The sequence below is a fragment of the Coregonus lavaretus genome (assembly GCF_964263955.1).
Source record: "Coregonus lavaretus genome assembly, chromosome: 38".
Taxonomy (NCBI): domain Eukaryota; kingdom Metazoa; phylum Chordata; class Actinopteri; order Salmoniformes; family Salmonidae; genus Coregonus; species Coregonus lavaretus.
Window position 1 is genome coordinate 19455023 of NC_140025.1, and position 12562 is coordinate 19467584.

The 12562-nt window shown below is 40.2% G+C and overlaps 1 protein-coding gene across 1 annotated transcript in view; it reads right to left on the reverse strand.

Annotated features, from left to right (window-relative positions):
- Positions 1 to 12562, reverse strand: part of LOC311112038 (N-chimaerin) — a 53501-nt gene that overhangs the window by 26432 nt on the left and 14507 nt on the right. The window contains exon 7 of the mRNA XM_084155008.1: positions 11069 to 11357. Coding sequence (XP_084011134.1) covers positions 11069 to 11357 — 289 coding nt within the window. The remainder of the gene's footprint in view (positions 1 to 11068; positions 11358 to 12562) is intronic.

Genomic DNA, 12562 nt, shown 5'->3' on the forward strand with positions numbered 1-12562 from the left:
GTAGAAGTGTTCAGAAACATTATATTCTTATTTACAATATAAAAGTGACTCCAAAATAACAATACATTATTTACCATTATTTTCTATTGGGCACAAAATCTGAAACAACCAAATCAAAAACGGCAAATGCATCCAACAAGATTCTAGAGTCCCAAGCTTGATAGTCATTGCGTGCTAGGAATATGGGACCAAATACTAAAACTTTTGAATACACAAGTTAATTTGTCCAAATACTTTTGATTCCCTAAAATGGGGGGATCATGTACAAAAAGTGGATGAAAATATGAGATGGATGAAAATACCATAAAATTCAAGTTGACAGTCTGCACTTTAACCTCAGTCATTGTATCTTTTAAAAAATCCAAAGTGCTGGAGTACAGGGCCAAACCCCCCACCCCACCCCCCCAAAATAAATCCCTGTCTAAATAATTTTGGACCTCACTCTACAGAAAGCATTAATAGCCCAAGCCTTCCAGGTTACGGATTCTATAAAACAATCATGATTAGATTCTCTTCCCTGAAGGGAAAAGGCAGAAAGGAAATTGAGTGATCTTGATAGTGTCCTCTGAATACATAGCCTGTTAAAGCTACCATGGGACAGACAGAAAAAGACTGCCAAGACCGATCGTGTCTCAGAAAAGAGGCCACTAGTACACATCATAGCAACTAAAGGAGTGAGTTTAGTGTTGTATTTTTCTCAATAAAATCACCTTTAATTCAAGAGGCACTAGAGTACTTCATTTCAACATCACATCCCATCAGTCAACACAAATTAGGATATGTGTTTCAATACTTTCCAAACCTGCTCTGATCAAATAGAAAACTACTCCTAGGACTAAAATGTCAAAATGTGATGGATGTGCTTGGAGTGAGTGAGAGCTCAGAAAGAACACAACAGGGTGCCTCCCCCAGACGGTGGTCCTTAACTTTAATGGCCCTCATTAGCCAGGTCAACAGCACAGCAAGGCTCAAAACAGACCTGTCATACAGTAGCTCTCATAAATGAGATTGCTATATCAGTCTGTAGTGAGGTTAGCCGTGTTGATTATGTCCACGTTCTTCAAAAAGAAAGAACTGTGGGAGAAGGGAGAAAAAGGTTGGGATGTCAGAGAGTGATGGACAATTAGATAACTTCTTCAGTGGTAAATAAATTACATATAGCATAAATCCATTTGAGGCTGAATCATGGAGATGAGGCATCTTAATGCAGACCACGACAGTCCAACAGTAAGCACTAGGGCAGCCTTCCCTCCAAAACCACAGCATGCTGCATTTAAACCAAAAAGGAGACTTACGCCATGATGATTTTAGATGTTGCTAGTCATTTGTTTGAAAACCACTCCGCTCGTGATCCAGTTGAAATTCATCACCAAAGCGTGAGGGGAAAGCTGTGTTAGTTTCTCCTCAATATATACTCAGATTATAGCTATAGGAGTCCAGAACTGCGGTGACACAACAAAGCACCTCGCTCCTTAAAGTGACAGCATTTTCGCTTAGTCTGCAAACCCCATCACCCCCACATAAGTGGTAAAGAATAAATGGCCAGGGGCTCCTCCACCCCGTCCACCCCGTCCACCCCGTCTTGACAGTGATACAGGAGGTGCTCTCAAAGCACATACTGTCAATAGTCATAATCACAAAGGAGGACACCTTGCATGATGCTCGTACACACACTTTGCACACCACCAACAACAACCAATAACATGAACCCCTAAGTCCCATGTCCACAAATGGTTAACGTGAGGTACAATGGAACCACAAATCCAAATTTAAATGATTAAAATGTGGGATGAATTTCCTCATCATTGAAATTGATGATTGTGTTTGAAACTGGTATGAATTCTCAAAATAAATAGCAAATGAGAGTTAGTCAAGTTACCCTTCCTCACCATTGAATAAACGTGAAAACAAATACATTATACAAAGACAGTCTCCTGACCACACTTAGAGAACAAGCCGTTCTCCTCCTGCGCCGACTGCAGCTGCCCCCGCTGTTCCATTACAGTTGTATCTGTGCCGGCTCCAAATGGGCTGGGTGCCTTCCTTCCTACTGCAGGAGAATTCTAAATGAGATGGAATGGCTTAGCCTGGGAGTCAGAAGTGATGGAGTTAATGCGAGGCTCTCAGAGCCAGCAAAATGCCCTTGCGTTGAGAGAAACTTGGATGGGCCACTGCGCACCATCAGCACCCTGGCTCATTAGCATTACAGCACCATGGTGGCTATGTAACTCCCCTTCATAGCAGCTATACTCCTCCTTGAAGGACCAACACAGTGGACAGTCCCAGGCTCCATCGAAACCGCAGCAGCTGTCATGAGTAGGGCTGTGGCGGTCATTACATTTTGTCAAGCAAAAAACTTCCGGTCTCAAGGTAATTGACCATTAATTAACATAAACACATTTAGCATCTCTGGGCCATACAAGTCGCTGATGCGCGCCTTTGGAACAACTACATTTAAAAAAACTATAATAAATCAATTGTACATACACCATCACAATAAATCCATTATTTATTTTAGGCAAGTCTAAAGAAACATGATATGAAGAAAATGTATTTCAGAAGAACAAAATATGACTTGGCCTACTGTATGTTCTGGCTATGCGCCATGCCATAGGCTTGTTCAATTAGCAGACAAGATATGCTTATAAGTCCCGTGCCATTATTTTATATTATATGATTTTATAGTAAGAAGAATATAATTGAATTTAGCTGAATAAAATAGAGAGGATATTTCCCCCATTCTGGAGCGAGAGTGCGCATATGAAGTGGCTGTTGAGAATAAAAGTGTTCATTTGAAACGGGTCCTATAAACTAGATTAGTTATTTGGCAACTTTAGTTGTGAATGATACAAACTTTAGAATGCCTTAGAAATCAAAAGTATGTGGACACCTGTTCGTCGAACATCTCATTCCAAAATCAACGGCATTAATATGGAGTTGGTCCCCCCTTTGTTGCTATAACAGCCTCCACTCTTCTGGGAAGGCTTTCCACTAGATGATGGAACATTGCTGCGGGGACTTGCTTCCATTCAGCCACAAGAGCATTGGTGAGGTTGGGCAATGACGTTGGGTGATTAGGCCTGGCTCGCAGTCAGCCTTCCAATTAATCCCAAAGGTGTTCGATGGGGTTGAGGTCAGGGCTCTGTGCAGGCCAGTCAAGTTCTTTCACACCGATCTTGACCATCCATTTCTGTACGGACCTCGCTTTGTGCACCGGGGCATTGTCATGCTGAAACAGGAAAGGGCCTTCACCAAACTGTCACCAAGTTGCAAAATGTAATTTTATACTGTAACTTTAAGATTTCCCTTAACTGGAACTAAGAGGCCTAGCCCGAACCATGAAAAACATTCTTCTGCCAATGTTTGTCTATGGAGATTGCATGGCGGTATGGTCGATTTTATACACCTGTCAGCAACGGGTGTGGCTGAAAGAGCCGAATCCACTAATTTGAAGGGGTGTCCACATACTTTTGTATTGTAGAGTGTATGTACACCAGGGGAATTTACACAAGTAAACTAAGAATTACAGTTGAAGTTGGAGGTTTACATACACCTTAGCCAAATACATTTATACTCAGTTTTTCACAATTCCTGACATTTAATCCTAGTAAAAATTCCCTGTTTTAGGTCAGTTAGGATCACCACTTTATTTTAAGAATGTGAAATGTCAGAATAATAGTAGAGAGAATTATTTATTTCAGCTTTTATTTCTTTCATCACATTCCCAGTAGGTCAGAAGTTTGCATACACTCAATTAGTATTTGGTAGCATTGCCTTTAAATTGTTTAACTTGGATCAAACGTTTCAGGTAGCCTTTCAGCCACATAATTTTCTTTCCTCATGATGCCATCTATTTTGTGAAGTGCACCAGTCCCTCCTGCAGCAAAGCACCCCCACAGCATTATGCTGCCACCCCCGTGCTTCACGGTTGGGATGTTTTTCGGCTTGCAAATTCCCCCTTTTTCCTCCAAACATAACGATGGTCATTATGGCCGAACAGTTCTATTTTTTTTTTCATCAGACCAGAGGACATTTCTCAAAAAATTACGATCTTTGTCCCCATGTGCAGTTGCAAACCATAGTCTGGCTTTTATATGGTGGTTTTGGAGCAGTGGCTTCTTCCTTGCTGAGCGGCCTTTCAGGTTATGTCGATATAGGACTCGTTTTACTGTGGATATAGATACTTTTGTACCCGTTTCCTCCACCATCTTCACAAGGTCCTTTGCTGTTGTTCTGGGATTGATTTGCACTTTTCGCACCAAAGTACGTTCATCTCTAGGAGACAGAATAAGTCTCCTTCCTGAGCGGTATGACGGCTGCGTGGTCCAACTGTGTTTATACTTGCATACTATTGTTTGTACAGATGAATGTGGTACCTTCAGGCATTTGGAAATTGCTCCCAAGGATGAACCAGACTTACATTTACATTTACATTTTAGTCATTTAGCAGACGCTCTTATCCAGAGCGACTTACAGTTAGAGTGCATACATATTTTTTATTTGTTATACTGGAATCGAACCCACAACCCTGGCGTTGCAAATGCCATGCTCTACCAACTGAGCTACATCCCTGCCGACCATTCCCTCCCCTACCCTGGACGACACTGGGCCAATTGTGTGCCGCCCCATGGGTCTCCCGGTCGCGGCCGGCTACGACAGAGCCTGGATTCGAACCAGGATCTCTAGTGGCACAGCTAGCCCTGCGATGCAGTGCCTTAGACCACTGCGCCACTCGGGAGGCTGTGGAGGTCTTGTGGAGGTCTACAAAAAAATTTGAGGTCTTTGCTGATTTCTTTAGATTTTCCCATGATGTCAAGCAAAGAGGCACTGAGTTTGAAGGTAGGCCTTGAAATACATCATTTTCTGGAATTTTCCAAGCTGTTTAAAGGCACAGTCAACTTAGTGTATGTAAACTTCTGACCCATTGGAATTGTGATAGTTTTTTTTTTTTTTTTTTTTTTTTGTTATTTAGCAGACGCTCTTATCCAGAGGAGCAATTAGGGTTAAGTGCCTTGCTCAAGGGCACACCGACAGATTTTTCACCTAGTTGGCTCAGGGATTAGAACCAGCGACCTTTCGGTTACTGGCACAACGCTCTTAACCACTAAGCTATCTGCCGCCCACAGTGAATTATAAGTGAAATAAATCTGTCTGTAAACAATTGTTGGAAAAATTACTTGTGTCATGCACAAAGTAGATGTCCTAACCGACCTGCCAAAACTATAGTTTGTTAACAAGAAATGTGTGGAGTGGTTGAAAAACTAGTTTTAATGACCTAAGTGTATGTAAACTTCCGACTTCAACTGTATATGTACAGCAGTAGATATAGAGTAAGCTACGTCAAGAATCCAGTAAATAAATAAATATGCGTTGTGTATAAACAGTGTAACTAAAATACAACTAACATTAGTATAAATATATATTTACACAAACATTACAGTATGTATGTATACTACCAGTCAAAAGTTTGGACACACCTCATTCAAGGGTTTTTCTTTATTTTTACTATTTTCTACATTGTAGAATAATAGTGAAGACATCAAAACAGTGAAATAACACATATGGAATCATGTAGTAACCAAAAAAGGTGTTAAACAAATCAAAATATATTTTATATTTGAGATTCTTCAAATAGCCACCCGGTGCCTTGATGACAGCCTTGCAAACTCTTGGCATTCTCTCAACCAGCTTCACCTGGAATGCTTTTCCAACAGTCTTGAAGGAGTTCCCACCTATGCTGAGCACTTGTTGGCTGCTTTTCCTTCACTCTGCGGTCCGATCATCCCAAACCATCTCAACTGGGTTGAGGTCGGGTGATTGTGGAGGCCAGGTCATCTGATGCAGCACTCCATTACATTTTACATTTTAGTAATTTATCAGACTTACAGTTAGTGAGTGCATACATTTTTCATACTGGCCTCCCGTGGGAATTGAACCCACAACCCTGGCGTTGCAAGCGCCATGCTCTACCAACTGAGCTACAGAAGTCCATCACTCTCCTTCTTGGTAAAATAGCCCTTACACAGCCTGGAGGGCTCAATGTCCGGTTGAAAAACAAATGATAGTCCCACTAAGCCCAAACAAGATGGGATGACGTATCGCTGCAGAATGCTGTGGTAGCCATGCTGGTTAAGTGTGCCTTGAATTCTAAATAAATCACAGACAGTGTCACCAACAAAGCACCCCCACACCATCACATCTCCTCCTCCATGTTCATCCGTTCACCCACATTGCGTCTCACGAAGACATGGCGGTTGGAACCAAAAATCTCAAATTTGGACTCCAGACCAAAGGACAAACTTCCAACGGTCTAATGTCCATTGCTCGTGTTTCTTGGCCCAAGCAGGTCTCTTCTTCTTATTGGTGTCCTTTAGTAGTGGTTTCTTTGCAGCAATTCGACCATGAAGGCCTGATTCACACAGTCCCCTCTGAACAGTTGATGTTGAGATGTGTCTGTGACTTGAACTCTGAAGCATTTATTTGGGCTGCAATTTCTAAGGCTGGTAACTCTAATATCCTCTGCAACTTATCCTCTGCAGCAGAGGTAACTCTGGGTCTTCCATTCCTGTGGTGGTCCGCCAGTTTCATCATAGCGCTTGATGGTTGTTGCAACTGCACTTGAAGAAACTTTCAAAGTTCTTGAAATCTTCCGTATTGACTGACCTTCATGTCTTAAAGTAATGATGGACTATCGTTTTCTTGCCATAATATGGACTTGGTCTTTTACCAAATAGGGCCATCTTCTGTAAACCACTCCTACCTTGTCACAACACAACTGATTGGCTCAAATGCATTAAGGAAATAAATTCCACAAATTAACTTTTATTAAGGCACACGTGTTAATTGAAATGCATTCCAGGTGACTACCTCATGAAGCTGGTTGAGAGAATGCCAAGAGTGTGCAAAGCTGTCATCAAGGCAAAGGGTGACTATTTTGATTTGTTTAACACTTTTGTGGTTACTACATGATTCCATATGTGTTATGTTATAGTTTTGATGTCTTCACTATTATTCTACAAAGTAAAAACGAGGTGGTGTGTCTAAACTTTTGACTGGTAGTGTATATAATTCTACTGGTTGCAAGAATTTTGTATAATAAAAGTTTTGAATCCGGCGTCGTTTTATGTATCAGTTCATAAACCATGTGCCATGGAATCGGTATATTGAAAATCTCTTCAACTATTTTGCAATCTATATGGCACAGCTGTACATTTGTTGGTCCTTAAACGAAACTGGTATACCTTTTTTATTCATCACAATTTCCTTTAACCAATTTTAGTCTTTAACGCAGGGCCGACAGAAAAGTTCCTTACTTTTTCCCCCTTCCACTTGCCTCTTCCATTTTTGTGGTAATGCTGCTATTAGTTGGTTGTAACTTTGGGTAGAGTAGACATTTCCATATATTTTTATTAGCTGCATGTGTGACATAAATCCACCAGTCCTATTTATGATACCATTTACAAAAATACCATTTAAAAACATTATCAAAAAGTATAGTTTCTTTAATTAATTTGTATATTTTAGTTTAAACCACAATATTTGTTGTATTATTTGTTCTGTCTTTTCTGGTGAATTAAACTGAAATTGCAACCAACTTTCTATGGCTTGTTTTAAAAATAGCGAAATTTTGGAGATGATCTGAATAAACGGAAAAAAGCCATTCTTGAACATGGGGTGAGACATTCTTACTAATTTGATAGAGAACCAGTTCGGATTTAAGTATAACTTTTGTATGACTGACGCCTTTAGTGAGAGGTCTAATGGTTTAATATTTAATAATTTCTGCCCTCCGAATGCATATTGTCTGGCTTGCCATACCAAATAAAATGGAATATTTTTTTGCAGATATATTTTATAAAACAGGTCGCTAGGTGTAGGCAAGACCATAAGCAAATAGGTAAACTGGGATATGACTAGAGTGTTAGTCAGGGTGATCTTTCCACAAATAGACTGCTATTTTCCTTCCCATGGTAGCAAGATCGTATCTATTTTTGCTAACTTTCTATAAAAATGTATTGAGTGAGATAATTTCTTTATTTCGGGATATGTATACCGGGTATGTCCACATCACCGTCAGAACATTTTATTGGTAAACTACACGGTAATGTAAAAGTTGTAGTTTTTTAGTGATCCAATAGGTAATATAGTACATTTATCATAATGTGGTTGTAATCCAGAGAGGTTAGAAAATGTATCTAGATCCTCCATGAGGCTGTGGAGGGATCCAAATTGTGGATTTAAAAGAAAACATGAATAATCCGTGTACAATGACACCTTTGTTTTTAAGCCATGGATTTTTAACCTCTTGGTATTATTGTTGGATCTGATTTTAACAGCTAACATTTCGATGGCAATAATAAATAGATATGCCGACTGTGGAGAACCTTGTTTTACTCCTCGACAGTTTAAAACTTTTTGAGAAGTAGCCACTATTTACTGTTTTACACCTAGGGTTACTATACATAACTTGAATATTCTCCAAAATTGAAATATTCCAGGCATTTATATATAAACTCTAGTCGTACTTTACCAAATGCCTTTTCAAAGTCAGCTATGAATACCAGGCCTGGTTTCCCAGATTTTTCATAGTTGTTTCCAGTACTTGTCTTATATTATCTCCAATGTATCGTCCATGTAAAAAACCTGTCTGATTAGGATTAATAATATCCGACAATACCTTTTCAATTCTATGTGAATTTTTGCATCACAACACTGAAGTGTAAGAGGCCTCCAATTTTTTGAATGGACTGGATCTTCATATTTACGACTTGGATCCTGTTTCAGTAATCATGAAATCAGACCTTGTTGAGTGTCTGATAATCTACCATTTATATAAGAGTGGTTAAAACATGCTAATAACGGTCCTCTGAGTATATCACAAAAGGTTTGGTATACCTCCACTGGTATGCCATCCAGCCCTGGAGTTTTCCCGGACTTAAAGGCTTTAATTGCATCAATAAGTTTTTCCTCTGTAATTTGGCCTTCACAAGTCTTTAATTGTACCATATTAATAGAAAAAAATCCATACAATTAGCTTCAGTTAGTGGAGATGGAGGAGACTGAAACGAAAACATATGCAAAAAAGTACTTTACTTCCTCTTTCAAAATATTGTTTGGTGAATCATGGGTGACTTCATCCTTTGTAACAAGTTTCAGTAAATTATTTTTGGTAGCATTTCTATGTTCAAGATGTAAAAAATAATTTGGTGCATTTTTCCCCATATTCCATCCAGTTTGCTTAATTTTTTTATAATGTATTTCAAATTGATCTTTCTTGAATAAGTTACTCCATTTCTTTTTGGGTTTTCCTCTAACTTATTCTGCACCTCTATGGTAAAGTTTTTATTGATATCCATCTGTACTGTTAGTCCTTACATTTCCTTTGTTAATATGGAGTCTTTTGACCTAAATTATTTTTGTTTCAGAGATGAGTACTGAATTGCATGGCCTCTAAAGGCACATTTAAAAGTGTCCCATACAATAAGGGGATCTGCTGTACCTACAGTGAGGGAAAAAAGTATTTGATCCCCTGCTGATTTTGTACGTTTGCCCACTGACAAAGACATGATCAGTCTATAATTTTAATGGTAGGTTGAATTGAACAGTGAGAGACAGAATAACAACAAAAAAATCCAGAAAAACGCATGTTAAAAATGTTATAAATTGATTTGCATTTTAATGAGGGAAATAAGTATTTGACCCCTCTGCAAAACATGACTTAGTACTTGGTGGCAAAACCCTTGTTGGCAATCACAGAGTCAGTTGTAAATTCTTCTGTCCTAGTTAAAAACAAGTTATCATCCAATATGCTTTGATTAAATGTCCAATATCCTCGCCTATGTGGAAATTCTATAAGAGTAATATATGTCAATTATTTGATGGTCCGACCACCAGGTCAGGATATATAAGCCTCCATATATCCACTAGTTCAAATATATCCATGACATTCGTGAATTACTATGTTGAAGCACCTTTGGCATCGATTACAGCCTCGAGCCTTCTTGGGTATGACACTACAAGCTTGGCACACCTGTATTTGGGGAGTTTCTCCCATTCTTCTCTGCAGATCCTCTCAAGCTCTGCCAGGTTGGATGGGGAGCGTCGCTACACTGCTATTTTCAGGTCTCTCCAGAGATATTCGATCGGGTTCAAGTCCAGGCTCTGGCTGGGCCACTCAAAGACATTCAGAGACTTGTCCCGAAGCCACTCCTGCGTTGTCTTGGCTGCGTGCTTAGGTTTGTTGTCCTGTTGGAAGGTAAAACGTCGCCCCAGTCTGAGGTCCTGAGCGCTCTGGAGCAGGTTCCTGGGGACCTTCAATGCTGCAGAAATGTTTTGGTACCCTTCCCCAGATCTGTGCCTCGACACAATCCTGTCTCTGGGTTTTTGCTCTGACATGCACTGTCAACTGTGGGACCTTATATAGACAGCCTTTCCAAATCATGTCCAATCAATTGAATTTACCACAGGTGGACTCCAATCAAGTTGTAGAAATATCAAGGATGATCGATGGAAACAGGGTGAACCTGAGCTCAATTTCGAGTCTCATAGCAAAGGGTCTCAATACTTACGTAAATAAGGTATTTCTAAAAACCAGTTTTTGCTTTGTCATTATGGGGTATCGTGTGTAGATTGAGGATGGTTTAAAAAAAAATCCATTTTAGAATTAGGCTGTAACGTAACAAAATGTGGAAGTCAAGGGGTCTGAATACTTTCCGAATGCACTGTACATACACACACGCATATAAAAACACATAACCACATGCCAGCAAATCCAGGTTCCATGAATAACAAAACGACAAAGATCAGTTCAATGGTATGAAGTGTGTTAAAAACGGATCTCAGGATGCATCTAACAATTTTTCTGTCTACTTTCTTTTGGTGAGAAACAAGATGAGTGCTACCAACTTTCTGCACTTTAGAATAGTTGAGCTGAAATTACTTGACATGGAAAACATTAACTTCTGCCTGGTTTTCACATTGCATTTATTTCAGCACCTGCTCCATTTGTTTCCTTTTCTAGTACAGTAAAAGGCTGACATTTTCAGGACAGTGTGAGAGTGTTCCTTACCCCTTCCTCCTTGTCACCCCGCTCTCCCTGTGGCGCAGGCCCATCGGGAACCTCCTGGCACACGGGCAAGTGTTTCTTCAGCGTGGGCTCCTTGTTGAGTGTTGTGTAGCCAATGTGCTCATAGATTGGGTTGATGGTCATCTTAGCGATGTACTCTGCTGCCTTGGTCTCGATGTAGAGCGTGATCAGCCCATCTGTCACAAGGTCGTGGATGGATTCAAAGCGCTTCTCCCCGACAAAGTGTTTCCCATCATGGTAGAGGCGGAAGTTCCTGGTTTGATTTCCAAAGCTGCGTCCAGTATAGAGGGGGGGAAAGAGGAAAAGGGGAACAAAATCAGTGAGAATCAGTTTCTATGGTTAGGAGAGTGTTTTTACACCCTGTCTCAGGCGGGGAGAATAAGGAGACGAGGCCGTACAGCTAGGTGAAAAAAGGAAAATCCTAGGATGATTATACACACATCTATCAGAGAAGAGCCGACCCTAAAGGAATAAAATACCATTTGCCTGCCTCTGCTTCCTCGTACCCTACATCAGTAGAAAACCAAATGAAATAATTCCTGCAAAAGCGTTAAGAGGTTTATATATCCAGTAATGACTGCTAGATCAAATAATTTCTTTGCCGCACTTAGTGGTTATAAATAATGGAGACCTTTATTAGAGCTGATCAATACAGCAAGTGAATGCTAAAACTCTTACATCCTCATCTAACAGGAAAGAGGCCTCAGATGTGCAGGCTGCAAGAGCCAACAAATACACTGTGTACGGACACCAAATCTCATCACTGTGCACAACATGAGCCAGAACAATGCAAGGAATTCTTCATCATTGGGTAGATGCCAGAGACCAATATTTCAACCTCATCTATCAATGGGAAATAAAGGGAGATGCTTGGCGAAGAGAAGAAAGTGCTCCAGGGTAAAAATAAAAACACAAACCGGCACAAAGAACTCAGGAGACATTCTAAACTAACTAGCTAAGAATCCTTACTCCAACACTAACCAGACCCAAAGTTCATTACCTAACCCAAAGTACAACCTTTCCAAATTCAGAACCAAGGCAGCCCATTGTGGGACACCATTTACCATCCACCCTTTCACAGAAGGTGATTATATTTATGGAAAGCAATTATAGCAGAGAATCAGCGAGGGTGAGACACTTAAGCAGATATCCAGTGGGAAGCAATGCGGTTTATTTGCATTTCAAAACCTCATTGCTTGTTTGGAAAACAATGCATGTTCACGTGAGGAGAATTTAAAACGCTGCCCTAGTTTGTAAAAACACAAAATCAGAGCCGAAAACACTCATCACCTCTGCTGATCTGCTTTAGCGTGACCAAAGGAGATATGGGACAGAAAGGTATTTTCAGAGAGGGGCGTACCTTTCCCAATCTCTCTCGTGGTCTACTACCCCATCTCCGAATCTCAGTCATCCCAGAGGAGAAGCCTCAGACTGGGGGATTATGAAAAAAACAAAAAATACTTGGCAGCACTCTCA